The 27774-nt window shown below is 49.7% G+C and overlaps 1 protein-coding gene across 3 annotated transcripts; it reads right to left on the bottom strand.

Annotated features, from left to right (window-relative positions):
- Positions 1-2: 2 nt before the first annotated feature.
- Positions 3-27774, bottom strand: LDLR (low density lipoprotein receptor). 3 transcript variants are annotated; one of them, XM_010966875.3, is made up of 18 exons: positions 27551-27773; positions 22087-22209; positions 20487-20609; positions 18452-18838; positions 16756-16878; positions 14771-14893; positions 13426-13545; positions 12816-12941; positions 10858-11029; positions 10541-10768; positions 8139-8257; positions 7713-7852; positions 6337-6478; positions 6084-6236; positions 5457-5588; positions 3529-3606; positions 2200-2357; positions 3-1649 (listed from the first exon to the last, which is right to left on the bottom strand). In XM_010966875.3, the coding sequence occupies exons 1-18, from the start codon at positions 27615-27617 to the stop codon at positions 1614-1616; spliced, it is 2550 nt and encodes an 849-aa protein (XP_010965177.2). In that variant the 5' UTR covers positions 27618-27773; the 3' UTR covers positions 3-1613. The 3 variants fall into 3 exon arrangements, with proteins under 3 accessions (XP_010965177.2, XP_045360049.2, XP_010965178.2); XM_045504093.2 differs by lacking the exon at positions 12816-12941 and having other exon boundaries at positions 27551-27774; XM_010966876.3 differs by lacking the exon at positions 22087-22209.

Here is a 27774-nt window from a genome sequence, read left to right as displayed (position 1 = left end):
CACTGTATTTAAGAAATTTAATCAATCATCACAGTAAGACATTCAAGCTATAAAAAACATTCTATACAGTGGTTTAAAAAGCGATACCCATCCCTGAAAAGCAACCCATATATACAACGCAGGCCTGATTTTCCTGAAGAGTGCGCTGTGCACAGCATGTGCACAGCTTTGTACAGAAAGGCGAGGCGTCTCAGAGATAGTTTCCCTCGATGCAGCAAACCAGGGTTTGCAAAAATAAATAGATCTTTTCATATATATATATAAGTGATAAATGTTTCAACAAATATACAAAGTGCAAACATAAAAAAGCCCCCATTGGCTGTCGGGGGGTTATTTACATGCTTCAGAAAGAGAGAAGGTGTTCACAGTCTCCTGCAGGGCGGGGTGCGGTGTTCTGTGGTTGTGCAGCAGGCAGGCAGTCCCCTCAGACATCTCCCTGGCTGTCTGGTTGTAAATGTGGTGACACGCGTGACAATTTCAGAAAGCATTCTTGTTTAGTAAGTCCCACAAAATGTGGGCACCCAGGGCACGTCTTACAGGGTGGAACTGCCATACATGTTGTTTCAGACGAAGCCCCCCCAGCCCCCGCCAACCACAACTGGCTTGTGAGGGAAATTAATGGCTCGGGGGCATCTGCATAGAAGTGGAAACACCAGTAGTGATCTCGGCTTTGAAGTCGCAATCAAGCCGACCCCCTTTCTTCCGCACACAGTACATCTCCTGCCACAGCCAGACATCCACCTGGGCTCTCCGGCCTGGAAGCCCGAACCAACGGGAACGGAAAGCAGTGCAAAATAGTAATAGAGTGTCGACTTTACACAACATATAACCCTGAACTGAAAAAGTGCAAGGGGCGAGGCTGGGGTCCAGACACCCGCACTGGGACACAGAGAACAGAGCCGCTTCTCGCACAAGGTGGGGTGTCTCAGGCACTTAATACACATTACGGGGGACCGGTGGCTCAGGCTTTCCCTGGGAATGGCTGGGTCTTGGTGAGCGAATGGGGTTCAGCAGGCACCACCCCCTGAGGCCGGATCCAGCTGTGTCAATACCAACACCAGGGGCCCCTCCCCAGCTCGAGGGGAGGGCAAATCCGGCTTGGAAGACCCTAGTTTGATCCTGACCTGGGGCTGGCAGAGCAAGAGCCTCCCTGGCCGTCCAGCCAGGCTCGCCAGGCAGAGGTAAACACGTTCAGTCCTGAGTGTGGGGCTCGCGCCAGAGGGGTGGGTAGCACCTGCTCTCAAGCGTTCAAAGCCACTAGGTTTCTCCTGCTCCGTGTCCCTCGGGAGGAGCCCGTCAAGGAGGAGAGAAGGAACCGTCCCCCAGCTGGCCCGCCTTCCTTCTCTTCTCCTTCACATGTAAAGAAAGAAAAAAGCAACCCAAACCCATGTGCGCCGTCAGAAGCCTGTCTGCCTCCCAGACAAATAAATATATAAAACAGAGCTCTGGCGGACAGGCAGACAATGCCGGGGCCACAGCCACCAGCAGTGCTTTTGGCGCCAAGGTCTCAGGAAGGGTTTTGGGGCAGGTCAAGGGTCCAGGGAGAAAGTGTCCTTCCTGCATGTGAGTGACAGGCGGCAGGTTCCGGGGAGGCACGGGACTTGAGGCGCAGCTCACGCCACATCATCCTCCAGGCTGACCATCTGTCTCTATCAACAAAACAATAAACACCGGAAACGATCAGTCCAACCTCCAGTAAACATGGCCAGAGGCCACCTATGCCTCACTCCCTGTCGGCCCCCCAGACCAGTCCCCCTCATCTCCTGCCTGGACCATCACAGTCTGCTCCACCCTGGTCTCTGGCTCGGCTCCCACCTCACTCAGAGCAAAGTCCTGGCGGTGGCCCAGACTCCTGCCCCATCTGCCCCCCACCCTCCCACTCTCCCCAGCTCGCTCCACTCAGGCCACACTGGCGGCCCCCGAGCTCCTCAAATACACCTTTGCGCAGGCTGTGCCTTCTGCACACCATGCACTCCCTGCTCAGGGAAGCCTGCGTAACCACCTCACCTGAAGCTGCATCCCCTCCCTCTCACCCCCACAGGCCACTCTGTCCCCCTTCCTGTGATCCCTTCACTTATCCTCTGTCCCCATCCCCTCACTGTGAGAACGCCTGCTGTCTGGGGAGGGCTGGGCCCCTAGGAGGCAGGGTGGACACATAAAACCCTGTGCCCTGCAGGGTCCCGAGCGCGCGCGGCTCACCGAGGGGTAGGTGTAGCCGTCCTGGCTGCGGCAGATGTGGACCTCGTCCTCCGTGGTCTTCTGGTACACGGGGTTGTCAAAGTTGATGCTGTTGATGTTCCTAAGCCTCCAGTTCTTCCAGAGGAGGAAGGTCCCGAAGCACAGGAGGATAAGCAGCGCTGCGGGGGAGGCAGACCGTCACGGGCTGCTCTGCCTTTTTACTTGTAAGCATCTTGGTTTTTTGGGTTTTTTTGGGGGGGAATGAACCTAGGACCTCGTGCATGCTAAGCATGCACCCCACCACTGAGTTATACCCTCCCCCCAAGTGTATTTGTTTTTAATGCTTTGCATTTAAAGCAGTACTTGCCCGTTGTAAAAAAATAATCTATGAACATAACACATATCTAGCTTAAGGACCACTGTGACTGCCTTACCGCCCCCCCACCAAACACCCAACTATTGTCAATTCTTCCAGGTTTGTTCTGTGATTAGTCATGTGAGCTACTACTTCTTCAGAAATGGGACTGTCCTCTACATATGGAGACACAATGCACTCTTTACTTCTATTTGAAGGCATGTGGGGCTGGATCTCTCTTTGCATCATTTGTGGTGGGCCTTGGGGTGATGGTCCCTCTCCCCTCCCTACCTCATCCCTAGGATCCAGGGGACAGCCAAGGGCTCACCCAGCCCGGGAGCGTAAAAGATTCTGGCCAGTGCCCAGAGGGCGGGAGAGACTCAGGCTCAGCTGGGAAGATGCCCAGGGAGGGAGTGGGTGTCACCCTTGGGTGGCCCCAAGGGAGGTGAGGGTCCCACTTGCCAAGCCTGCCAACCCACAGCTGGACAGCTGTTGGGCACCTGTATCTCTGGTCTGTGGATTTCCTCAGAGAAGGAGAAACATGGGTGTGATGCTGACTGAGCCATGACCGATGGGTGAAGGCAGGAAAGCAGATCTCTCTAAACTCCCCCTGCAAGAGGAGCGCTCACCAGGAGGCTCCCATCTCCTGTGTGTCGGTGAGACTGCCTGTCACTCACACAGGCGGCCCTGGCCCAGCCCACTTCCCCCATGTGACACATCAGCTATCCTCACTGTCAGCTCCGGGGGGGGGGGGCGGGGGGGATTTATTCCTCTCATGGCTGTTGTCCCCAGAGCCCGGAAATGGCCTTGGTACACAGTAGGTGCTCAACTTTATTTGTTAAGTGAAAGCAGCTAGGAAGGGAGGCCCAGTGATGAACAGGACACGCAGCAGGGCCACCCCATTCCTGGACGTGTGTGGACACAAAAGCTTGCTGGAGAGGGAGGTCATTTTGCAGGAAGTGGGGAACATACAGGGGCGGGGGGCGCACACTCACCAATGGGGAGGACGATGTACAGGGCCCCTGTGCTCCGGGGCCTCTCCTCGTCCAGTTGGCCGGCAGCGTTGCCCAGGGCTGTGCAGGACAAGAGAGAAAGTGAGGGGCGGGAAAACACAGGTGTCGTGTCGCAGCACAAGCAAAGGGAACCCCTGCCACTTCTCAGTGTCCCCAGAAGTTCAAAGGAACCTGAACTTGATCTCTCAGGTTTGAGGTGCCAGGCTGACTTCTACTGGGGCCTTACTTGTTAGTAATCAGGGTTATGGGATTTGGTGCGAATTTAAGAGGGTCCTTTAGCCTCGAGTTACGAGGCACTGGAGAAGGGGCCACTGGTCTCTGAGACTTAAGTCAATCCTGCAGATACACTCCCAGGGCGGGAGAGGTCACTGGTGGAATTTTTCAACCTGCATCTGCATTTGATGACAAGGAGCCTGTACTGGGTGGGGCAGGGGCCACCTTCTGTCCCTGCAATGCTCGGCAATTCCAGTGCCTGGGTTGGGTCACACCAAAGCCCCATAGTCCTCCACTAACTGTCCCCCGATGATAAGAAATATTGGGGGAGGGAGACCTCATTATGTAACCACGTGTGTGCACCTGGGCGGGACGTGAGGGCCTGTGCGAGTGACAGTTTCAAGGCCTCCAAACAGGTGCGTGGGCTGGGAAGACGCACAGCAGCGTCCCGGCCACACGTCACCAGTGAGCATGCCTGGCTCGTCAGTTATACTCAAATCTCCCCAGGGCTTTCCTTCTACCGGCTGGCTGTCACACGTCCGTGCCTGGAGTTTATACCCAGTTTTACCTTTGTGCATCTTTAAGAAATCTTGTAACAAAAACAATTTAGGGCAGCAGCAGCAGTATCCTTGAGAAATTCTTCCCTTAAAAGGGCTCCTCTGCCAAATTCCAGTAGCCCTGGGTGGGCCCATCTGGGAACTGGTTTTTTCAAGAAGTGGTCCCCGAGGGAGAAGGGCTCCAGGCCTTCCTCAACCACAGCAGTTCCTGTTTTATCTCCTTAATGGCTGAACAAAGGACTCAGCTACTCTGAGGGCAAAAAAAGGTCTGAAACTTGCTGATGTGCCTTTTTATCCCCCCCCCCCCCCCCCCGCCAGAAAAGTCTGAGCTCCATTTCCGGGCTGCTGAAAACTCAGGTCGGGCGCCCTCTGCTGGACAAGGCGGAGAATGGCAGTCTCCCCTTAATTCAGAGCCCAGCTCTGACCTCCAACTGGGGAGGTAGATCATGACCTTGAGGGCAGGCTGACAAGATGAGAGCGAGGGACTCACCTCAGGCACAAAATGTAAAGGGGTCCCCCAAAACTCAGTAATTAGTAACATTTTAATGCATTATTTTAATTAATGCCAACACCTCAAAGAACAAAATATCAAAGTTTTTAGGAAGACAGGATCTGATTGCACACTTGCAAAATCCTGCCTCATTGGGACCCTGGCCTCCAGCAGACTTATTTACAAGAATAGGTGTTTGGCCCCACCGGACATAGTTCGACAATTTGATTTTTTTTTCAATATTGCATTAAAATACTATTTGCGTCTTGGGTTTTTTGAGTGACTCCCTTTGATGCTGCCCCAGGGAGTGAGTGCCTGACTGCCTCACACCAGTCCTGGCCCTGTTGGGCAGATACCTGGGGCAGCCAATGGGCCTTGATCACATTTCAGACTCCCAGGCCCCTCACCTGGGGACTTTGGGACCGGGCCCTTCACACGCGGTAGCCCGTGTGATCTTCACTATTACAGGGAGGTGGGCAGGCACTGTTACTGGCCCCGCTTTATGGGAAGGGAAACTTAGGCTTCAAAAGTGCACAGGCCATGCCAGAGACAGTCAGCACGGAACCAAGACTAGATCCATGCTGTCTCTTCACCGAGATGCTTGTAGTCCCCTCCAGATGAACCAGGGCCAGGGTGGTCCCAGGCTTTACCTTGGTGGGTCATCGTCACCAACTCGGCCGTGGTGAGCTCAGGGCTGGCTGTGCGCTGCGGCCCCTTGGCTGTCGAGCCGACCCTCGGCCTGACTGTGGAGGACAGCCGGGTGGTCACTGCAGGTTCAGTCTCTGAAAGAAGAAACATTTCCTGAGTGCCCCGTGGCCTGAGCATCCCTCACATAGCTGTGCTGCTGATGACAACGGATAGGAAGCAAGTGCCCTCGGCCACATAGAAATACCTGAAAAGAAATGAAGTGAAGATACAAACCCACTGATATCTATGTTATTACATTCCATGTGGTTGTTCAAAAAGGAGATCCGTAAGCGTTACAGGTACACTGGCCCCAAATGGAGACTCTCTGAGGATGAGAAGAATTAAAGGGGGGCCACTTTCCCCCTCAATGTCCGGGTCTAAAATCAGTCTCGACCCCAGAGAGAACTGGGCGTCAAAGGTGTACTGAGTCCAGGCACAGTGCTGACACGCCCAGTGCTTGAGAAAGGCAAACTGGTGGCCTGACAACTGCCTCCTGGGGCCCTGCCCTCCCACTTGACAGAGGAGCAAAGAGCGGCTCCGGCTCCGGAAGGTCTGGCCGCAGGGCCAACAGGCAAGGGTGGTGCCCCCACCTGTGAGGCAGCTCCGCATGTCCTTGGCTAGCAGCATGCCGTCGGGGCAGGCACAGGTGAACTTGGGCGAGCGCGGGTTGATCTGCGGGGCCGGCAGACACAGGTACTGGCAGCCACCGTTGTGGAGGGCGGTCCTCTCACACCAGTTCACCCCTGAGGTGAGAAGGCAGGGTGAGAACGAGGTCAGAAAATTCGAGAAAATTCCAGAGCACTGGCAGGGAAGTGGAGGTGGGGGCGGCCACCCCATCTTTACCTCTCGGCTGCGTGAGGTTGTGGAAAAGGACAATGTCCTCCGGAGACAACAGGTTTTCTGCCATCAGATTAATGTCTGAGCCTGTGAGGCGGTTGGCACTGAAAATGGCTTCGTTGATAATATCCGTCCAAAATACTTTATCCTACACGGGCAAGAAGGAAGATGACAGATCCCATCAAACATGGGGCTGGGACATAGACCGCTGTCTCCCCACCCCCAGAGCTCTGGGGTTCTCTAGGGAACAAACAGTGCTAGGTGCTAACTTCATTTTTTTCTTTAAAAATTTTTTAATTGTATAAAATACACATAAGGTAAACTGTACCACATTAACCATTTTTAAGTGCCCACTTCTGTGGCATTAAGTACATCCACATTGTTGTGCAACCATCCAGCTCTGAAACTTTCCCGTCTCCCCAAACTGAAACTCTGTCCCCAAGAAACGCTGACTCCCCACCCGCTCCCCCAGCCCCAGGCCCCACTATCTACTTCCTGTCTCTGAATCTGTCTCCTCTGGGGACCACCTATGAGTGGAATCATGCAGTATTTTGTCTTTTTGCGTCTGGCTTATTCACTGAGCACTCAAGGTCCATCCATACTGTAGCACATGTCAGAATTCCCTTCCCTTTAAGGCTGAGCAGTGTGCTGTTGTGTGGATGGACCACATTTTGTTTATCCGCTCATCTGCTGCTGGGCCCTGGGGTAGCTTACACTGCTTGGCTTTTGGGACTCATGCTGCGTGAACCTGGGTGTGCAAATACAGTTGACCCTTGGACAACATGGGTTTGAGCTGCAAGGGTCCACTTATACACAGATCTTTTTTTTTCAGTAGCAAACGCTACAGTCAGACACAGTTCCTGGGTGGTTGACTCCATGGATGTGGATACCGACACACAGTGGATGTAGGGGGCCGACTGTAAGTTATACTCGGATTTCCCACCATGCAGAGGGTCAGTGCTTCCGACCCCACGTTGTTATGGGTCAACTGTACAGCAATGTTCTTTAGTTTCCCCACGGGGGCCATTAGGGCCAGATAACCCCTCGTGGTGGTGCTGAGCGGCATCCTGGCCTCTGCCTGCCGGATGCTGGCAGTGACCCCACCCCACCTGGTGACAACCACAAAGTCCTCTGGCCGGTGACATGGCCTCCCATTGAGAACTGCCGCTTTAGACCTTTCAAGACTCTTGGTGAGGAGAAGATGGAAATACTTCCAGGTCTAAGACCTCTTCGTGTTCCTGGGCAGTTTTCTGGCTCAGGCTTGGCGACAACGGCTAGGCCCTGTGCGTCGGCCCAGCAGCACGAGCGCCCGTGTGCCAGCGGCGCTCAGTCAGCGGCGCCTGGCGTGAATTCCTGCAGGCGTGGACGCCCCCAGCCCTCACCTCAAAGATGGCCAAGGAGAAGGGATGTGCGAGCTTCTTCTTGTCTTCCAGGACGGTCCTCCGGTTCCCCCCGTTGACATCGATGCTGGAGATGGAGTGGAGCTTGGAGTCGACCCAGTAGAGGCGGCCACCAGAAAGATCTAGAACCGCAGTGAGGGGCGGGGGTTAAAGAGAGGTCACACACAGTGCCGGGGTAGGGGGAGGCCCTGGGGCATAGGCAGCCTGCTCTCTGCAGGAAGGCGCCTGCAAAGGACCCGGCAGAGGCATGCGCAGAAAAGCCGCTTGGACTAGGCCCCTCCACGTGAGCCTGAGCTGCAGGTGGTGTGCGGAGGGAGGGCAGCTGAGTTCCAGGGTGAAAACCTCAGGGATCCATCTCTCCTCTGCAGACACTGCCCGACCACCAGGACCATGGTCCCACCAGCTTACCCAGGGCGATGCCATTGGGCCACTGGATGTCCTCCGTCACCAGCGAGTAAATGTCCACGCCATTCAGGCCCCCCTTCTTGATCTTGGCAGGGGTTCCCCAGTCCGTCCAGTACATGAAGCTGGTGGGAGAGTGGGGAGGACGTCAGGGAAGGAGGCTCCAGCCTGCCCAGAAGAGCCCCTTTCCCCGGACACAGCCAGGCTAGACTCCCAGTCAGTCCTGGGGAGACCCGGACCCCGGTTCTTTCTGCTCCTCCGAATGTGCTGACTCCAGGCCCACAGCCTGGGGAGACCTAGCAGGATTTTAGGACCTTCAACAAAGGGAGGTTTTTCATTCCAATTTCAGAGCCTGGAAATCTGCTCCCTGAGCACTGTTTTCTGAGGGCTTTTATTTATAATTTTTAAATTTTCTGTAATTTTGCTTTGCTTTTCAAATATATGTATATTTCAAATAATATATTTTTCAAATTATACATTTTTCAAATATATATAATTTCAAATATATATATTTGAAAACATACATATAACTGTGGTAAAACAGACAAATTTATTGTCTAATCATTGTTAAGTGCACAGCTCAGTGGCATTAAACGCATTTACATTGTTGTACCATCACCTCCGCCATCCATCTCCAGAATTTTCTCATCTTCCCAAACTGAAACTGTCCCCATGAAACACTGACTCCCCAGCCCTGGCCCCCACCATCTTACTTCCAGTCTCTGTGACTCTGACTCCTCTGGGAACCTCATGTAAGAGCAGTAACACACTATTTCTCTTTTCTGTGACTGACTGACTTCACTTAGCATACTGTCCTTAAGGTACACTGAGTTGTAGTGAGAGTCCGAATTTCTTTTTAAGGCTGAATAAAGTTCCACTGTGTGCGCACACCTCATTTTGTCTCTCGAATCCCCTGCAGACGGACACTGGCATTGCTTCCACCTCTTGGCTATTGTGAATGGTGCTGCTGTGACCACAGGTGTACAAATTATCTGTTCCCATCCCTGTTGTTAATTCTTTCGGATCTCCGAGGGCTTTTAAACCTCCGAGGAGATGCTCAGACTGACTCACAAACAGCCAAATACAAATTAAAACTATAGTGGAATACACCCTCCCCATCACGATGGCCAAGGTAGAAAACCTGATGGTGAGAATGTGGGGAAACAGGCCCTCGGGTGCACCTCTGGTGGGAGGGTCAGTTTTACAATGATTTTTGGAAAGACAATTTGATGCCCTATGTATGCACATGAACTCGGTCCTAGTGATCCAACTTCTAGGATGTTATCCTGCAAATAAACTGTAAAAGACTCACGTTCAAAGGTACTCATGGCTACTCTATGTGAGGTAGGAGGAAAAAAACCTAAATTTCCATGTGCTGGATAACAGTTAAATAAATCACGGTCCATCCGTTGGGCAGAGAATGAACCCTATGGGCCAAGTGAGAGAGCCATGTGGAGGAGAGAGTTTCATGGTGCGCTGCTAACTGGGGAATAAGAAATAACAAGAACAGAGCACACGAGGGCGTGAGCACAGGTATGTAAGTGGAGCGTCTGGGAGGGGCTCTCCCCTGGCAGTTGGGTGGACTGGGTGTCCCTCCAGCAGGTGAGATGCGCGCCTGCCAGGCCCACCTCACCCTGGGGTCTGTCTAATCTGAGCTGTGGACATCACACAGCCTAGCGTGCCTTCGCCAACATTTTCTCCCTGAGGCCAGATGTTCCCTTTTCTCTAATGATTGCAGCCGGAACGGGCTGCCCGTCCTGGGGCGGTGAGAGTCCAGCTGAGAGGTGCTGTGGGGGCAGGTGTGGTCTGACAAGTGCCAGGTATGTGGGACGGAGGCCATGCTTTCTACCAACTCCCCTTGCAAAAGTGGTCAGTTGGGGGGGGATGGGGGGTATAGCTCAGTGGTGGAGCGCATACTGACCATGTATGAGGTCCTGGGTTCGATCCCCATACCTCCCTTAATAAATACATAAACAAACCCAATTTCCCCACACACCAAAAAAGAGGGTCAGTTGGCTATCGCTGGACAAGAGGCTTCTTACATCTCTCTCGTTCCGTTTTCGTGTAGGATGCTTTACCGTATAATATGATATCAGAATTTAAATTTCTAACAAGTATTCATTCCTACTATCAATTTAAATCAGTACTTCATTTCTGATTTTGGATTCTATTCCATCGGGCAGGGCTTTTCAGGATCTGATTCCACGTCAGGTGACACAGCACACATGGCGAGCATCCACCTTCAGGGTCCCCAAAGGGCGGGTGGGGAGGCCCACATTCTCCGCCCTGTTCTCTCTGACAGCACGAGCATCCCAGGGCTCGGGACAGCCCCCAGCCAGCTCAAATATTCCGCCACCTGGAGCCCTAACCTGGTTCATGAACCCCACCCACCTGCTGAGAATACCCACCCGTGGACGGGATCCACCGCGATGGCACGGGGTTTGGAGCCTTTCTCCTGGAATAGCGTCTTCCTCTTCACACCCTTGGTGTCGGCAACGGAGACAGTGCCCAGGATGGAGTCGGTCCAGTATATGTTGCTGTGGATCCAATCCACCGCCAGCCCATCGGGGGCCTGGAGATCCTCGCCGATGACAGTGTCATAGGAGGAGAAGCTGGGGGCTCTGTCGATCTGGGCGCTGAGAGGGGAGGTGGAGGAGGAAGAGTGTCAGCACCAGGGGCCTTCAGTCCACGAGGCACTGGGGCTGCACGCAGGGCCCAGGCTCACCTGTAGATCTTCCTGTGGGACAGGTCAGACCAGTAGATTCTGTTGCTGGCCACCTCCGTGTCCAGGGCGACCACGTTCCTCAGGTTGGGGATGAGGCTGGTGTACTCACTGCGGTCCAGAGTCATCTTCCTCACCTCGTGACGGTTGGTGAAGAAGAGGTACGCGATGGTGCCTGGGGAGCCAGGAATGGTGCTCAGGGCAATGGAAGGGACCCCAGCCCCGGATGTCACCCTGCAGGGTCTGGGTGAATCAGCAGAGACACCCAGGACACCCGCCTCATATATGAACCATCACCTGGGTTCTGACGCAGACCCAGGAGGGCGGCCCTCCCAGGGCTTCCTGATTCCTAGACATGGGAAATGGCTCACATCAAATGCAGACCAACCAGCCCACACCCCCACCAGCTCCTTTAATAGGGTCTCACACTCTGGCCCACTATCCACCTGCCCTAGTCACCCCAGGGCCAGGTGCTGGGCAACCAGGGCCAGCCCTCAGCCCCAGAGCCTCTGAAATTATTCAAACTAGCCAGTCTGAAGTCTGTTTACCCCACCTCATCTGTTCCTTCTCACAGAAACCACAATAAAGACTCTTGCCCTCACTCCTTCTGCCTCCTGATTGTTCCCAGTGCTTCCCCGGGTGGCCCCCATGGCAGGCTATGCCTCCTCCCCTGGGATCTGTGCATAACAAACTGTCTTTTCAATGGCACTCATGTCTTAGCCTCACCATAGCTGAATGATAGTAAAACCTAAAACCTAAAACCTAAAAACCTAAGTGATAGTAAAACCTAAAAGAATAGTAAAACCTAGAAATGCCTAGGCTCTAGCATTTTACATTTTAGAACATAAAGGTGAAAAATGACAAATGTATACAGAGTGATTCCTAAGGGTGGAGAATTCTGCTCAGTGCTTTTCCTACCACTTTCCCTGTTTGATCTTCACACTCCTAAGAGGAAGGCGCTGTAGTCAACCCCGCTTACAGATGAGAGGATTAAAGCTCAGAGAGGGGGGGTGACTTGGCCAAGGTCACACAGCTAGTGAGTGGCAGAGCTGGGATTTGAACCAGGGCCACTCTGAGTGTGGGGGCTGTGCTGTGACCATGACACCAATATTCACCAACACACTGAGCCTTCTGCAACGGACCCGGCTCAGAATGTCCCTTCCCATGACACCATCCCAGCCGCGGGGATGGCATCTATAGAGACACTGACCCTACAAAACGGGAGGAAAGTGAAATCTCAAAGACTGGAGGGCTTCACGCAGGGGGATGTGACAGAGCAAGGCCAAAGAGCCATCCAAGCGGCAACAGGGGAGAAAGGCTTAAAGGCTGAGAGACCCTTGGGGAAACAGCTCTAAAACATTTCTGCAAAAGTGGCCCTCGTTGGAATCACACAGCAAGGGTAGAACGTGACACAAGACAAAGGATGCTGCGGTGACCTGTCAGCCCCACCAGGACAGCTATGCCTCCAAAAACATGGGACACCTTGACTTAGGTGCTTCTAAGAATTAGTGCAGGGTTGCAGTCCTAACCGAAACTTCAGGTAAGAGACACTCAACAATTTCTACTATGTGGTCTTACTATGAACTATTATATTTTGATCTCTTTTCAACAGATTTTCTTTTTTTTTCTTTATGGTATAAGTTCCTTTTGCTGGAGTGGGTGGGAGCTATTTGGGCCATGGCTTTCCATCTCTTGTCCCCTAAAGTCCCCGGGAGGACTGAGGGCTGCAAACTGTCCCCCATGGGGTTGACCTGAGTCTTCAGAGAAGCCAGACACATTTGGGCAGCCCCGCAGCAAGCCCGATTCCTAACAGGGCTGGGGGCTCACCTGCCAGAGGTCTAGGGAGCAAATGGTCTACCCCCAGGTCATTGCAGTCGGTGCAAAGTTCAGATGATGAAATTCCCCCACGTTTCTTTTCTGCTTGGCCAGGCCAGCCCCTCCCGCTGCCTCCCTGCACTCACCCACAGCCTTGCAGGCCTTGGTGAGGGGCTCCAGCTGGAAGCCCTCCTCACACTGGCACTTGTAGCTGCCCTCCAGGTTCACGCAGATCTGGCTGCAGGCGTCGGGATCCTGACACTCATCAATATCTGTGAGTTGGGACAGAGAGAGATCTGGGGTGTCTTCCCCACAGGGCGTGGATAGAGCCATGGGCTCCAACCAGAAGCCACGCCTCCCAGTGGCAAATGGGGGACAGCCCACCACCTCTGGGGAAGACCTCCAGGGCCGGGGACTTGGTGACTATCAGGTTCAGGAACAAAATCTTAGAAACAGCCAAGTGTTGTCTCTAACCATGACCCTGACCTCACCATTCACCTCAAAGTACAGCCAACAGGGCAAAGCTACGTCGGCTGAGATTTGTTTCTTAATTATGAATCCCAAAAGGCAAACAGCACATGCTCCCCAAGGGCCAAGCCTGTGACAGTTGGCCCGTGCACCTGGCACCTCGTTAAAGCCCTGCTATCAGCCCTGAGGGGAGGACCACACCCACACCCACACCCACTTAACAGAAGGGAAAACTGAGGCAGAGGGCTTGACCAACATCCAGGGAAAGGACCGGGCCTAAGGAATCACCTTCACATCTGTGCTTGTCCACCAGCTGGAAGCCCTCAGGACACAGGCACTCGTAGCCAATCTTGAGGTCATTGCAGATGTGGGAGCAGCCGCCCTTGTTGTCCAGACACTCATTGGTCCCTGCATTGGACAGGGGATGGGGGTTGGTCACACTCTGGCCCCCAGCCCCCTCCCCCGCCAGCCTGTGCTCTTTCACCATCTCCATCACAACCCCCACAAAGACTTTGAGGCTCATGAAGTACCATGGCTCCATGGTAGCTACGGTCGCATGCGACGCCATGGATGAACCACGAGGTCATTACAGTGAGTGAAATAAGTCGGGTACAGAAGGACAAAAGCTGTATTTTTCCACCGTGAGGTCCCTAGAGGAGTCAGATCCATAGAGACAGAAGGTAGGACTGCGGATACGGAGGCTGGGGGAGGGGGTTGGGGGGGTCAGTGTTTAATGGGGACAGAGCCTCAGTTTTGCAAGATAAAACAGTCCTGGAGATGGATGATGGTGATGGTTGCACAACAATGTGAATAAATGTTAACACAACTGAACTGTAGACTTAAAAAATGGTTAAGATGGTAAATTATGTTTATTTTACCACAATTAAAAGTTTTTTAATTATAAAAAATAAAAGCCAAAAAAATCAAAAGAAAAAAGTTTTTAAAAAAAGCCACATACCACTTACTATAGTCACATATATTAACTTATTTAATCCTCCCTACAACCCTAAAGGCAAGGGAACTCTAGCTGGGGAAACTGGGGCATGGCCGGGTTAAATGACTTTCCCAGGATCACAGCGCTGAACTCAAAACCAGGGCGCTCAGCTCCAGAATCCATGCTCTGACCCTCTACATTGGGCACCGGCCAAAGCCAGCCCGCCCCCTGCTCTGGCACAGGCCCACAGCTAAGATTGGTTTTGACATTTTAAGAGAGTTGAAAAGAATAAATAAAAATCAAAAGAAAAGTGATATTTCATGCCACATCAGAGTTTTTTGAAATTCAAGTTTCTGTGTCTGTACTGAAGTTTCCCGGGAAGGAACTCGGCCCCCAGCAGTCATGTGCACATGTGTGCGTTTGTATGGCTGCTTTCCTGCTACACGGCCAAGCTGAACAGCTGTGACAGGGGCCGTATGGCCCGAAAAGTCCAAAATAGTTACCCAGCCCTGCCGAGACGACAAGCATCACATCGGCCGATGCCCAGGAGCCCTGGGAGGTGTGGGCAACTGTTCTTCCATGTTATGGCTGTGAAAACTGAGGCGTAGAGGCCAATCCACTTATTCCCCCTCCCCCACCACGTCCCTCTCACCCCAGAGCCACAGCACTCACGGGCCTGGGTCCCACCCCGGGGCTCACCGCACTCCTTGAGGGGCTCATCTGACCAGTCCCGGCAGTCCCGGACCGAGTTGCACACTTTGTCCAAGGAGATGCACTCGCCGCTCTGGCACTTGAACTTGCTGGGCCCTTCACACAAAGTCACTACGAGAGCCACAGAGGAGGGTCAGGTGCTTCTGGGCACCAGGAGCCGGCCTAGTGCTCTTTATTATATGACAGTTCATTCATGCAAGAGCAGATGCAAATGCATTTGCTAATGAAACAGAAGAATGACTGAACACCCGTGAAGCTTCCACCTAGCTTAAGAATTAGAATGACACCAAGGGCAGGGGCTGGGAAAGTCCAGGCCCACTGCCTGTTTGTTTAAATAAAGTTTTATTGGCACACAGCCCTGCCCACTGGTTTACATAGAGTCAGTGGCGGTTTGCACACTGTAATAGCAGAGTTGAGTAATTGTAACTGAGACTATGGCCAGAAAAGCCAAAAATACTATCTGGCCTTTTATGGAGCCCTGACCTAGCCTATGACAGTGGTCTTTGCCATCCCGCCCCACTACCCCTCTTAGCAGAAGTAATGATGATCCTGAATTTGGGGGTTACCATTTCCTTATTTTTTCATTAATAGTTCTATCAAACAGTTATAAATGAGTAATAAATTGTTGAATTTTGCTTGGTTTTGAGCCTTATATAAAAACTGTATCTAGTCACCTCCTGCAGCTTGCTCCTTGCTGCCAACCTCAAGGTTATGAGGTTGGCCTGTGCTGCAGCTGGGGGCTGTGGCCTCATCTTCTCAGCTGTATGATATTCCACTGTGCAACTACATCCTCCATTTTAAAATTATTTCCATATACCCCTGTTCATAGGAGCACTGTTCACAATGGCCCAGGGGTGGAAGCAACCCAAGCGTCCATCGACAGATGAATGGATAAACAAAATGTGGTCCAGCAATACAATAAAATATTATTCAGCCTTAAAAAAGAAGGAAATTCTAACACATGCTACTAAATAGATGCACACTGAAGACATTATGCTAAGTGCAAGAAACCAGTCACAAAAGACAAACACTGTGTGGTTTCACTTACATGAGGTCCCTAGAGGAGTCAGATTCCTGGAGACAGAAAGTAGGATGGTGGGTGCTGGGGGCTGAGGGAGGGGGCTGGGGACTGAGTGTTTAATGGGGACAGAGTCTCAATTCGGGAAGATGAAAAGAGTACTGGGGATGGATGGTGGTGATGGCTGTACAACCGGTGAATGTACTTAGCACAACTGAACTGTACCCATAAAAATGGTTAAGACGGTAAGTTTTATATGTATTTTACCACAATTAAAAAATTTTTTAAATCTTTTTAAAATTGAATTATAGTTGATTTATAATGTGTTTCTAGTACAGCATAGTGATTCAGGTATACATATAAATATATATTCCTTTTCATATTCTTTTCCATTACAGTTTATCACAAGATATTAACATAGTTCCCTGTGCTGTACAGTAGGACTTTGTTGTTTATCTATTTTACATATAGTCGTTTGTATCTGCTAATCCCAAACTCCTGATTTATCCCTACCCCACTAAAATTTCTTTGAAATTAATTCTACTGCTGATGAAGATTTGGGTTGCTTCCAGTGATTTGCTGTTAGGAGAGGGCTGCCCTGCACGGTCCCGAGCCTGTCTCCCAGGGCCCAGGGGCAAGTTTTTCGTGGCATCATTCCCAGGAACTGCTATCTTGTAAATTCAGGGAAGTGCTTTACACAGAATGGTCCTGTGCAGGTATTTCCGAGCTCAAGTTCATCAGCTCTGTACTCTGGCACCTCATGAAACCTCACAGTCCCTGAAGTAGGTGCTTTAGTTTTGCACATTTTTTCAGATAAGCAGCAGTAAGGCTCAGGGAGGTCAAATAACTTGCTGCAGGACACACAGCCGGTGCGAAGCCGACCCAGGAGGCTCCCCCCTTGTCTGGGATGCAGTGGGCTTGTGCCCCAACGCCACCCCACAGCCCAGGAGCTCACCGTTGATGCAGCCCAGCTCGTCGCTCAGGTCCTTACAGTCATACTCCCTGTCGCACTGCCGGCTGCCATGGATGCAGGCCCCGTCCGAGCACTGGAACTCGTCGGGCCGGCAGGTGGCCTTGGCTGGGAAAGGCAGAGCCAAGTGTGGAAAGTAAGAAGGTGGGTAGGAAAGCACCCTAACCCAACCATTAAGTTTTCTTAAGACTTCTCCCCAGTCTGTCCTATGCATGTTTCAAAACAGGACACTTCATTAAAAAAGTAGGTCAACCTGAGAGGCCATTCTCAGCAGAAAAGCAATGGTGTGATCCCAGTTGAGACAGAGGCTGGCCAGGTACGTTCTGATAAATCAGATCAATACCACCGAGTGTAATACAGCCATTCAAGCGAACATAAAAACTTTCTGAGCTGACACTACTTGAACATGATGACATTGACATCACAGTGAAATCTTGGAGAATGCATGTGGGTCACTGGGATAGGGCAATTCGAGCCATGATCCAGAACTTGACCTCAAACAGAGTTTGCTGCTTTACGCAAATTTATGCTTATAGGTTTCCTGTGGGTTATTATACTTCACAATAAAAATGTTTACAATTTGAAATTTTGATTTCAGGATATCTGTGAAAAGCGATAATAAATCTATGGGCAGAATGATTCCTCCCTTCACCTTCTAAAAAACATGTTAACTTTTAGAGCTCTTTATTTTTAAGTGGGTACTGGCTGTGCTGAGCCCTACGTAAAGAAGGATCCTGTTCTTCACCCATGTGTGTATCGTTGCATTAAAGGCTCATGAGTTATGGAGAGTCAGTGAGCTTGTCTTCAGTTTTAGACCTGATCACATAAAATACAAACAGCTGAAGACTTTGTTTTCTAATTTTTAAAAAAATTTGAGGGAATTAGTTTTGTTTATTTACTTATTTTGCTTTAACGGGGGTACTGAGAAGTGAACCCAGGACTTTGTGCATGGTAAGTATGCGCTCTACCACTGAGCTATACCCTCCCTCCAATTGTTTTTAAAAGGTGACATTTAAAAAAGTCTACACAGCAGGTAGGGGGCTATAAACTAACCATGTGTGGCTATTTAACTTTCAACAAATTAAAATGAAATAAACCTAAGAATTCCATTCTTCAGTGACTCCAGCGATTCTGGCTAGCGCTCGTGCATCACGGGAAGTTCTACCAGGTGGCACTGGTCTCTAACCAAAGCCCATGAAGGCCAACACCACTGCCTCACCTACAGGGGAGGAGACCCCAGCACAGTGAGGCTAAGTCCTTGGCCAAGCGTCACACAGCCAGGCCAGGAGCCCAGGATCTGTCTGGACCAAAATAATACTGCAGGCTGTAGTTTGCTCCCCTGGCCAGAAGAGATTAACTGATGGTGGGGTGGGCACAGCTCAGTGGTAGAGTGCCTGCTTAGTGTGCAGGATGTCCTGGGTTCAATCCCCAGTACCTCTGTTATGAATGAATGAATGAATGAATGAATAGAATCATATACTGCAAAAAAAAATACAAATAAAAAGTATCCTTTGGAGGATGGCTTGACTGCCATGTGATCAGAAAGACTGGAAGAAACAGGAAATGGGACTGACTTTCTTGCTGTGTGATTGGAAATTGTTTAACCACCTAAAGGCACTGTCCCTTTGCCCTACCTGGGGGAGCCCAGGGACAATTGTGGGGCCCCGCCCGGCACCCCTACCGCAGTTCTCCTCGTCAGACTTGTCCTTGCAGTCAGGATCACCGTCGCAGTGCCAGCTGGAGTGGATGCATTCACCGCTGCGGCAGTGGAACTCGAGGGCCGAGCAGGGGTGGTCGTCCTCTGAGGTGGCGGATGTGTTGCGGCCCCCGCAGCGCTCTGGCCACTCGTCCGAGCCATCCTCGCACTCAGGTTCGCCGTCGCAAGCCCACAGCTCGGGGATGCAGGTGGAGCTGTTGCACTGGAAGCTGGCAGGGCCGCAGGTGGGCGGCGGGCAGGATGCCTCGTCCGAGCCGTCCAGGCAGTCCAGGTCCAAGTCACAGACGAACTTGAGGGTGATGCACTTTCCGTCGTGGCAGCGGAACTCGCCCTCAGAGCACGTCTTGGGGGCTGCAGGGACAAACAGGACATGACAGCTTGGTCACCGGGGAGCCCCTGCCTCCCGACACCAGCCCATTGCACAGACGGGGACCCTGAGCAGGGGAGAGGCCAGAGCCCAGGGAGTGGACTCGGGGGTCGTGGTCAGGTGCCCTAGACTCAGAACCACTGCCCTGGCCAGACGCCCGCCCAGCTTCTGGGTCCCCTCTGTGCCTCAGTTTCCTCCCCGTTCATGCCTCAAGGCATTGCTGTGGGACTGAGGAGTAAAGCTCTCAGGTTGGGCTGGGCACACAGGAAGCACTATCTAAGTTTGCACAGGGAACTGTATTTAGTATCTTGTAATAAACTAAGGAAAATGGAAAATAATACAAAAATAATATATGTATAACTGAATCACTTTGCTGTACACCAGAAATTAACACATTATAAATTAACCATACTTCAATTTTTAAAAAACAGCTGGGGAAAAAAGTTTGCTCTTGAGGGCTGGGTATAGCTCAGGGGTAGAGCCCACGCCGTGGTCCAATCGCCAGTACCTTCATTAAAAAAAATAAAAAATGAAACACTTAAAAAAGTTTGTTGTTATTATTTGATTTTTTTAAAATTTATAATGATACTGGATTTTTTTTAGAGGTATAATTGACTTACAGTGCTATGTTATTTTCAGGTGCAGAACACAGTGATTCAATATTTTTATGTATTACAAAATGATCACCACTATAAGTCTAGTTACCATGTGTTACCATACAAAGTTATTACAACATTATCGGCTATATTCTCCATGGTGTGCCTTACATCCCTGTGACTTATTTATTTGACAGCAGGATGTTGGTACCTATTAATCGCCCTCACCTATTTCACTCAAGCTCCCACCCGCCAGATTCGCCAGCATTAAAGAGCCAAAAAAGAAGAGTGAGGTGATGGAGGTGTTAACTAACCCACTGAGGTAATTGTGGTAATCATTTCACAATATATATGTGTACCAAATCATCACATTATATACTCTGAACTCACATGATGTTATCTATCAATTATATCTCAACAAACCTGGAAGGAAAAAAAAGTGCCTGGAAAAGAACACCAATCCATTTATTTTTTAAATTAAAAAAAATTTTGGGGGGGTGGGATTAGGTTTATTTATTTATTTTTAAAAGAGGCACCGACGATTGAACCCAGGACCTCATGCATGCTAAGCACACACTCTACCACTGAACTATCTCCTCCCTTCCCATTCCCTTTAATTTTAAAATGTTCCCCAGGGAGTTGTTTTATCACTAACCAAGGTCAGATGTACATTCCTAACGTAAAGGTAAGTAAACACTTTTTTTGTTTTTAAGACTCTCTTAGGGGTTTTCATATTTTGTGAACTTGAAGATTTGATATGATCATAGTTATTTAAAATTTTCCCAGGGTTTCTTTTTTTAAACCCTTACTTTATTAAAAAAAATACACAATTGAAAAAGAAATTAGAAATAATTAATAAAATCAAAGAGCTAAGACAGAACCAGCTGCAAAGTGCCTTCTCCTCTGAAACTCTCAGCCTTGTTTCTTCAAGGAACCCTCAGCTTAGGGAACAAACTCCGACCTTGGACTGGAACCCAGTCAGGTCACTTGGATGCGGGCAGGGCCCTGAGGCCACCAGGGAAGGGACCCCACTTACGACAGCCTTCCTCATCCGAGCCGTTTTCGCAGTCCACCTGCCCGTCACATCTCCAGAATCCAGGAATGCAGCGGTTGACCTGGCCTCCACAGCTGAAGTCCCCCACTTTGCAGGTGACAGACACTGTGCAAGAAACAGGATTGAGCCTTAGCACCAGAGGAAAGACCAATCTGCCTCACCAGTCCCAGCTTTGCAGAGGAAAGACCCAGAGTTTTCTGAAAGGGCTTGCTGAGCCCATCTTTCTGGGTCAAAATAAAGGACATTTAATGAAGATTGTTAAAAAAAATTAGATGCTAGGTGCTGCAAAGGTTTTGGAATGAGATAGAGGTGGTGGTTGCACAGCACTGTGAATGTGTTAATACAATTGAACAGGTCGCTTTATTTTTCGGCATTTTTTTAAACTGAAATATAGTTGATTTACAGTGTGTTAGTTTCACAGCCTAAATGTCCATCGACAAATGACTTGATAAAGATGTGGTAGATTTATAAAATGGAATACTATTCAGCTATAAAAACAACAACATAACGCCATTTGCAGCAACATGGATGTCCCTGGATAATGTCATTCTAAGTGAAGTAAGCCAGAAAGAGAAAGAAAAATACCATATGAGGTCGCTCATATGTGGAATCTACAAAAAAAAAAAGAACATAAATACAAAACAGAAACAGACTCATAGACATAGAATACAAACTTGTGGTTGCCAAGGGGGAGAAGGGTGGGGAGGGACAGACTGGGAGTTCAAAATTTGTAGATACTGACAGGCATATGCAGAATAGATAAACAAGTTTATATTGTATAGCACAGGGAAATATTTACAAGATCTTGTGGTAGTTCACAGCGAAAAAGAATGTGACAATGAATATATGTATGTTCATGTATAATTGAAAAATTGTGCTCTACACTGGAATTAGACACAACATTATAAAATGACTATAATTCAATAAAAAATGTTTAAAAAAAAATAAAGAAAAAAACCAAAACAAAACAATGTGTTAGTTTCAGGCATACAGCAAGTGATTTAGTTTTTTATATATGTGTGTATATATATATATGTCTTTTTCAGATTCTATTCTATTGTAGGTTATTATAAAATATTGATTATAGTTCCCTGCACTATACAATGGGTCCTCGTTGTTTATCTATTTTATATACAGTAGTGTGTATGTGTTAATACCAAACTCTTAATTTATCCCTCACCCATCCCACCAACTGGTCATTTTAAAATGGTTAATTTTGTGTTATGTGAATTTCACCTCAATTTTTTAAAAAGAGCCGTTAAAAGAAAGTCACAGTAACAAGGTCCTACTGTGTAGCACAGGGAACTATATTCAATACCTTGTAATAATCTATAATGAAAAAAAGTGAAAAGGAATACATATATAATTGATCACTGTGCTGTACACCAGAAACTAACACAACATTGTAAATCGACTATACTTCAATTAAAAAAAAGGAAAGAAAGTTCCAGTAATATCTCCTCTCCCCAACTCTCAATTCATGGCCGAATACATCAATATGACTATGGCCAATTTCCACCTCATCTGTCACCCGCTGTCTTCAAAATGTTTAGGAGACATTTCACGCCCACAGGGGACTCACTGCACGTCTCCTGGGACTCATCGGAGCCGTCCTGACACTCAGTGGTCCCATCGCAAACCCATCTGTAGGAGATGCATTTCCCATCTCGGCACTGGAACTCGTTTCTCCCACATCTGTCTTCCACTGAGAGAGAAGGAAAGCAGAATGAAGGATCAGTGCCAGGATCCAAAACTGACCACGCTCCCTGTGTCTATTTCCTGCTAACTGAAGAATGAAACAGAAATACAATCCTATTCTAGCAGTCAGGTTTCCCAAGAAACGAAACTCACAACAAGCTAAATTTCATGAACCGCAAGTATCTGGAGGGGCAAAGAATACACCCAAAAGAGGGAGGGAGTTAGCTCAGTGGTAGAGTGCCTGCCTAGCAAGCACAAGGTACTAAGTTCAATCCCTAGTACCTCCACTCAAATAATAAGTAAATAAGTAAACCTAATTACTTCCTCCCCTAAAAAAAAAAAAAAAAGGGAAAAAAGAATACACCCATTTCTCCATTTTTGGGAGGCGAGAAATCCTCTAGCTCCTAATGATTTAGGTGGTGACTCGGAAGTCGACATTTATCACAACTCACAGAACTCTTCATTTAATCTCTATCCATTTTATAGTATGTCAATTACCCCTCAATTTAAAAAGAAAACAAACTCTGGGTTTTTCAAAGTTCAAGCCTAATGCTCACGCCAGAGGTTAGGAAACCAGTCAGGAGATATTAGGAGATATATAAGGAGGGGCCACAAGGAGGCCAGAGGTGATAGAAATACAAAGAGTGTTTGGAAGCATCGACAGAAATTGGTAACTGAGTTGCAAGGAGGCCAGGTGGGAGGTGGCCACCGTGAAGAGACCAGGGAACAAGGAGAACGGTAGAAGAGACAGGAGACAAGGGAAGGGAGAAGCAAATGCACTGAGCTCTGGAATCTGCTGCTTTTGGGACACAGACTGATAGAGACACGCAAATCAAAACTACAGTGCTAGGGGAGGGTCGAGCTCGGTGGTAGAGTGCCTGCTTAGCATGTATGACGTCCTGGGTTCAATCCCCAGTGCCTCCATTAAATAAACAACAACAACAACAAAAACTACTGGTCAGAATGGTCATCGTTAAAAAGTCCACAAACAAGGAATGCTGGAGAGGGTGTGGAGAAAAGGGAGGCCTCCTACACTATTGGTGGGAATGTAATTTGATGCAGCCCCTGTGGAAAACAATATGGAGATTCCTTAAAAAAACTAAAGTTACCATGTGATCCAGTAATCCCACTACTGGACACATTTGGAGAAAACTTTGACTTGAAAAGATATGTGCACCCCAATGTTCATTACAGCACAATTTTTTGGGGGGGGGAGGTAATTAGGTTTTATTTATTTATTTATTTAAAGGAGGTACTGGGGATCAAAACCATGACGTCATGCATGCTAAGCATGCTCTTTACCACTGAGCTATATACCCTACCCCCTGTGGCAGCACTATTTACAATAGCCAAGACATGGAAGCAACCTAAATGTCTATCTACAGATGAATGGATAAAGAAGATGTGGTGTACACACGTACACACACACACACACACACACACACACACACAGTGGAATACTACTCAGCCATAAAAAGAATGCCATTCGCAACATGGATGGACCTAGAGATGATCATACTAAGTGAAGTAAGCCAGAAAGAGAAAGACAAATACCATATGATATTACTTATAATTGGAATCTAAAAGAATGACACACATGAACTTATTTACAAAACAGAGACAGATTCACAGGCATAGAAAACAAATATATGGTTACAAAAGGGAAAGAGAGGGAGGGATAAATTAGGAGTTTGGGATTAGCAGATACAAACTACTATATATAAAACAGATAAGCAGCAAGGTCCCACTGTATAGCAAAGGGAACAATATTCGATATCTTATAATATCCTGTAATGAGACAGACTATGAAGAAGAATAAAAAAAAAAAAAAAAAAAAAAAGAACACAAACTGACAAATGCATTGCCCAGCTACGGGTCCAAACAGGATATCTCCCTCAGAGATGAGTCTACAATACACCCCACACCCTACACCTCACTGACTCACAGCCGAATTTTGATCATGCCTGAAAAAGGAAATGACTCACTTTCTGTTGCTGGCACACAGGGTGGGCAAAAAGCAATCGAAATTCCAGGACTCTCAGAAAAAAGTCAAAAAGGAAGTTCAGGCAAGGGGCATTCACAATAAGGATCCCGGGGGAACTTCTGTCATTCTGTCTCCCATTGAGGAGACCGCAGCTTCGGGTACCACTAATCCACTTGGCAACAGGACCCATTTTACCAATGAAATGTGCCACCAGGAAGATGAGAAATATTCGTGATCTCTTTAAAGAGGGATAAGGAACAATAACCCCTTTCCCTGGACAACAAGCCTTCCCCTGGCAACAGTTATTCAAGTATTTGCTTGTCACAGATGGCTGAAGATCTCAGCAGCAGGAAGACCCCACCACTACCTATTTCTATCTGAACAGGTCATGCAACAGCTGGCCAACAGCCCCAGATGGATTTTACTGTTACAGACAGCGGTCTGCTGGGAAATAAGTCCCATGGCCCTGCTTGTGGGGGTGGGGATGAGGACCAGAGAGCACCAAGGGACAACACATCAGATGGGTGTCCCCCCAGCAGGCAAATGGACAGAACTAGCCCTGTTTCAAATACCACAGCCCAAAGAAACCACACGTCTTTCTGGCTTCCTTCCTGTTCCAGGAGCAAGGGTTGGGTTTTTCCTGTCAGTCTCATTTGAATTTCAGCCAAGGCAAACAGAGTTCCCCATCCCCTCTCTCCTCATGCTGGAGTTGCCTCAAACCACAGAAGCATCGCCCTGCCCTATCCAAATCTCTAAACTCTAGCCCTTAGATCTCTCCGGTCACGAGTGACAAGTCAGGAACAAGGTTATCGAAACACAAAGAGGAATGCACATTTCTGCTTTTTCTCCAGCACACAAATGAGGTGGTAAATGCTTTCGATGTTTTATTTCCGCAGCTACTGAAGATCATAGTTGTTCAGGGAAATCAAATTCATCCATAGAATCACTTCCTTGAGAAAAGAACTGGCCGGAGCTAACACAGCAGAAAATGAATGAGAAATCTGTTGATCAGTGCTCTTTTTCAAAAGAGGTGACACCAAGGTACTTTCCGCAGGGGTGATCTCTATGGTAGATTTTGTTGCCTGCTCCTTTGGGGAGGAGTACCCTGTTTCTGTTACTGTTCCCTCCTGGCTACTTCCACAGTGTCTTAGCAACACACGGTCACTTGCTTGACAGTGGGGCAGAGTGTGAACGCTGTTAACATACTTAATACTGAAGATAAGTGGGCACCAAAGCACCAAGCAAAAAAAGCATCTAGAATTGGATCTTATCAGAGGACGAACCCTACAGAGAGAAGGAACACCCTGGAAAAACAGAATGACGCACATATTTCCCCTGAAAGCTCTGCAGTCTCAAACAACACTCTCCCCATCTTTTGCCAGTGTTGCCCTGGAAGAAAAATATGCCTGGCAATGAACAATGAATCCCCTTGGGGCATGTTGCTAAAGCAGACACAATTCTCAGCAGGATCACCCAGAAAGGAGAGTTTGGGTGTGTCCCTAGCTAATTTGATACCCGCCCCGCCCCCCCGCCCCCCCCAACTGATTTTGATCTGGCTAAGGGAAACTATGCAATTAAGATTCCAACTATTTCAATTCCCAAAGGAAACAAGAAATTCTGGCCCCGAGGGCAAACTGGAGTAGCCAGGGCTGCTACAAACATACATCATTAACATCAGAGAAGTTACCCGGTAAATGCCAGCTCTCAGGAGTCTGGGGAATGCATCTGGACTCAGAGCTTCCTTGAGAACCGAAATACATCAGATTCTCAACCACAGCGAAAGAGGAAACTAAAGTAAGCAACACATCTTGCCCAAGACTTCATTGCCATTATTTCCTCCTCAGGAAGGAGTGGAGCAGTGTGTGAAATACAGGTTGATCAAGTGCTTCTTGACCAAGCCAAGCTCCCTCCTTTTCACACAACTGGGCGGCCGAATTATTACACTAATCCCCTGCCATGTGGCTGCAACCTCCCTTCCTCTACTCCTAGAGGAAACTGATGTGTCACAAGTACTGATTCCAAGAGTTCAAAGGTCTCTGCTCAAAGCCACTTCCCTGCCAATAAAAAAAAGCTTCCTGCATCCGGTTAATCAAACAATCCCAATTCTTATCTAGGCCTAGCTGGTTGTAAGTAGGAAAGAACCATTACTCTATTATCCTGGGCGAGGTCAAACGCCTCTGGCAGGCAATGGATAACTCAGGATCGCTCACCAACTACCCAAGAGAAATTTAGACAAATCTAAATTTCAAACCCCCTAAAACGAAAGGTCGTTTTGTGGGGAGCTGCACAGAACACATTTAGCGCCTCTGAACAAACAAGGCAACCCCGAGGGGTTCATCAGTCCCTGAAGGTCTCCGTGAAGTGCCCTTCGCGTCCGATCGAGGGCCAGGAATTTGTGAGGCAACGGTTCAGTCTGGGAAGGAATCGAGGCCTTGAGGATGGCCTGGGGACATGACTGCGAACTTGTCCCGGGCGGGCGGAGTGCGGGCGACCCCGATGGCAAAGTGGGGACGAAGGCCTCGCCACAAGAGCACGGAGGAAACCGAGGCCTTCGCTGAGGGGGCCCAGGCGCTGGGCGGGGGCCTCGTCCATGCTCGCGGTGAGTCTCCAGAGGCCCAGGACGTGTGGCCTCTTTTGTGACAGGAGCCTGGAACGGACGGGAGGAATCTCCTTCTACCTCACGAAGAACGAGGTGCGGCGAGAGTCGTGAGCCAGCCCCGCCCCGCGCCGCGCGCGCCTCCGCAGCTACAGCGTCCTATTGGCCAAGGGGAGTGGCTCGAGGCTCGCCTGTTCGAATAGCGCCCAATGGGAGCTCGGGGGAGGGCCCACGAGAAAGAAGGCGGGGCTGGAGGCGGTGGCCTCTGGCGGAAGCGTGGTGCGCGGTCCGTGGTGGGCTCGTTCTGCTCAGCTCCGGGAGCTAGCAGCGCCCTCCGGCAGCACACAGCCAACTTGGCCGCCGCCGTAACCCTTGCCGGTGAATCTGCGCGAGGAAGCGCCCTCAAGGACCTCCAGGCTGAGCAGCCTGGTTTCGGGTCATTCTCACCCCTGAAATAACTCTAGCAGGGGGTCCCAACCCCCGGGGCTGAAGGTCCGCTTGCCCCGCTCTAATAAGTCTCCATTGGGTGGTGACTTGTGGGGAAAGCCGCACCCCGTTTCCTCTGACTCTCCTAGACCCTCCAAACACTCGCGCGCCCCTCAGTGCTCCCTCCAGCCATTTGGGAGGGACTACGTGCGATTTTCCCACAAGTCACCCATGGATGGAGTGATTTTTTTTTTTCGTTCTCTCTCCCCCAAAATTACCAAGGGGGATCCCCGAGTTGGGGGCTCACCCCTACCCCGCACGGGCTTCTGGAGCCAGCCTTACCTGCAGCCGACCCCGCAGCGAGGAACAGGGCAACGGCCCAGCGCAGCCCCCAGCCCGCGGGCCTCATGCTCTCAGCCTCCGCCTGCAACGCCCCGGCCCGGGCTGCTATCCGCTGTGTCAGCTCTGGTAACCCGGGCGTCGCGCGGCCCGGACGCGACTGCACGCGGGGCCCCAGTCATTTGCAGCATTTCAATGTGAGGTTTCTCGCGGAGGGAGGAGTTTGC

The sequence above is a fragment of the Camelus bactrianus genome, chromosome 22, assembly GCF_048773025.1.
Source record: "Camelus bactrianus isolate YW-2024 breed Bactrian camel chromosome 22, ASM4877302v1, whole genome shotgun sequence".
Taxonomy (NCBI): domain Eukaryota; kingdom Metazoa; phylum Chordata; class Mammalia; order Artiodactyla; family Camelidae; genus Camelus; species Camelus bactrianus.
Note: the sequence above shows the minus strand (reverse complement) of the source record. Positions and strands in the feature narration are given on the sequence as shown.

Bases quoted from the DNA above. Each gene is read 5' to 3' on its own strand.
- LDLR (XM_010966875.3), bottom strand. From the start codon at position 27,617: ATGAGGCCCGCGGGCTGGGGGCTGCGCTGGGCCGTTGCCCTGTTCCTC. The intron at 16,879-18,451 runs GTAGGGGTGCCG...TGCCTTTCCCAG, and splicing joins GTCTGACGAGGAGAACTGCG to CCAAGGCCACCTGCCGGCCC. The intron at 3,607-5,456 runs GTAAAGCCTGGG...TGTCCTGCACAG, and splicing joins GGTGACGATGACCCACCAAG to CCCTGGGCAACGCTGCCGGC.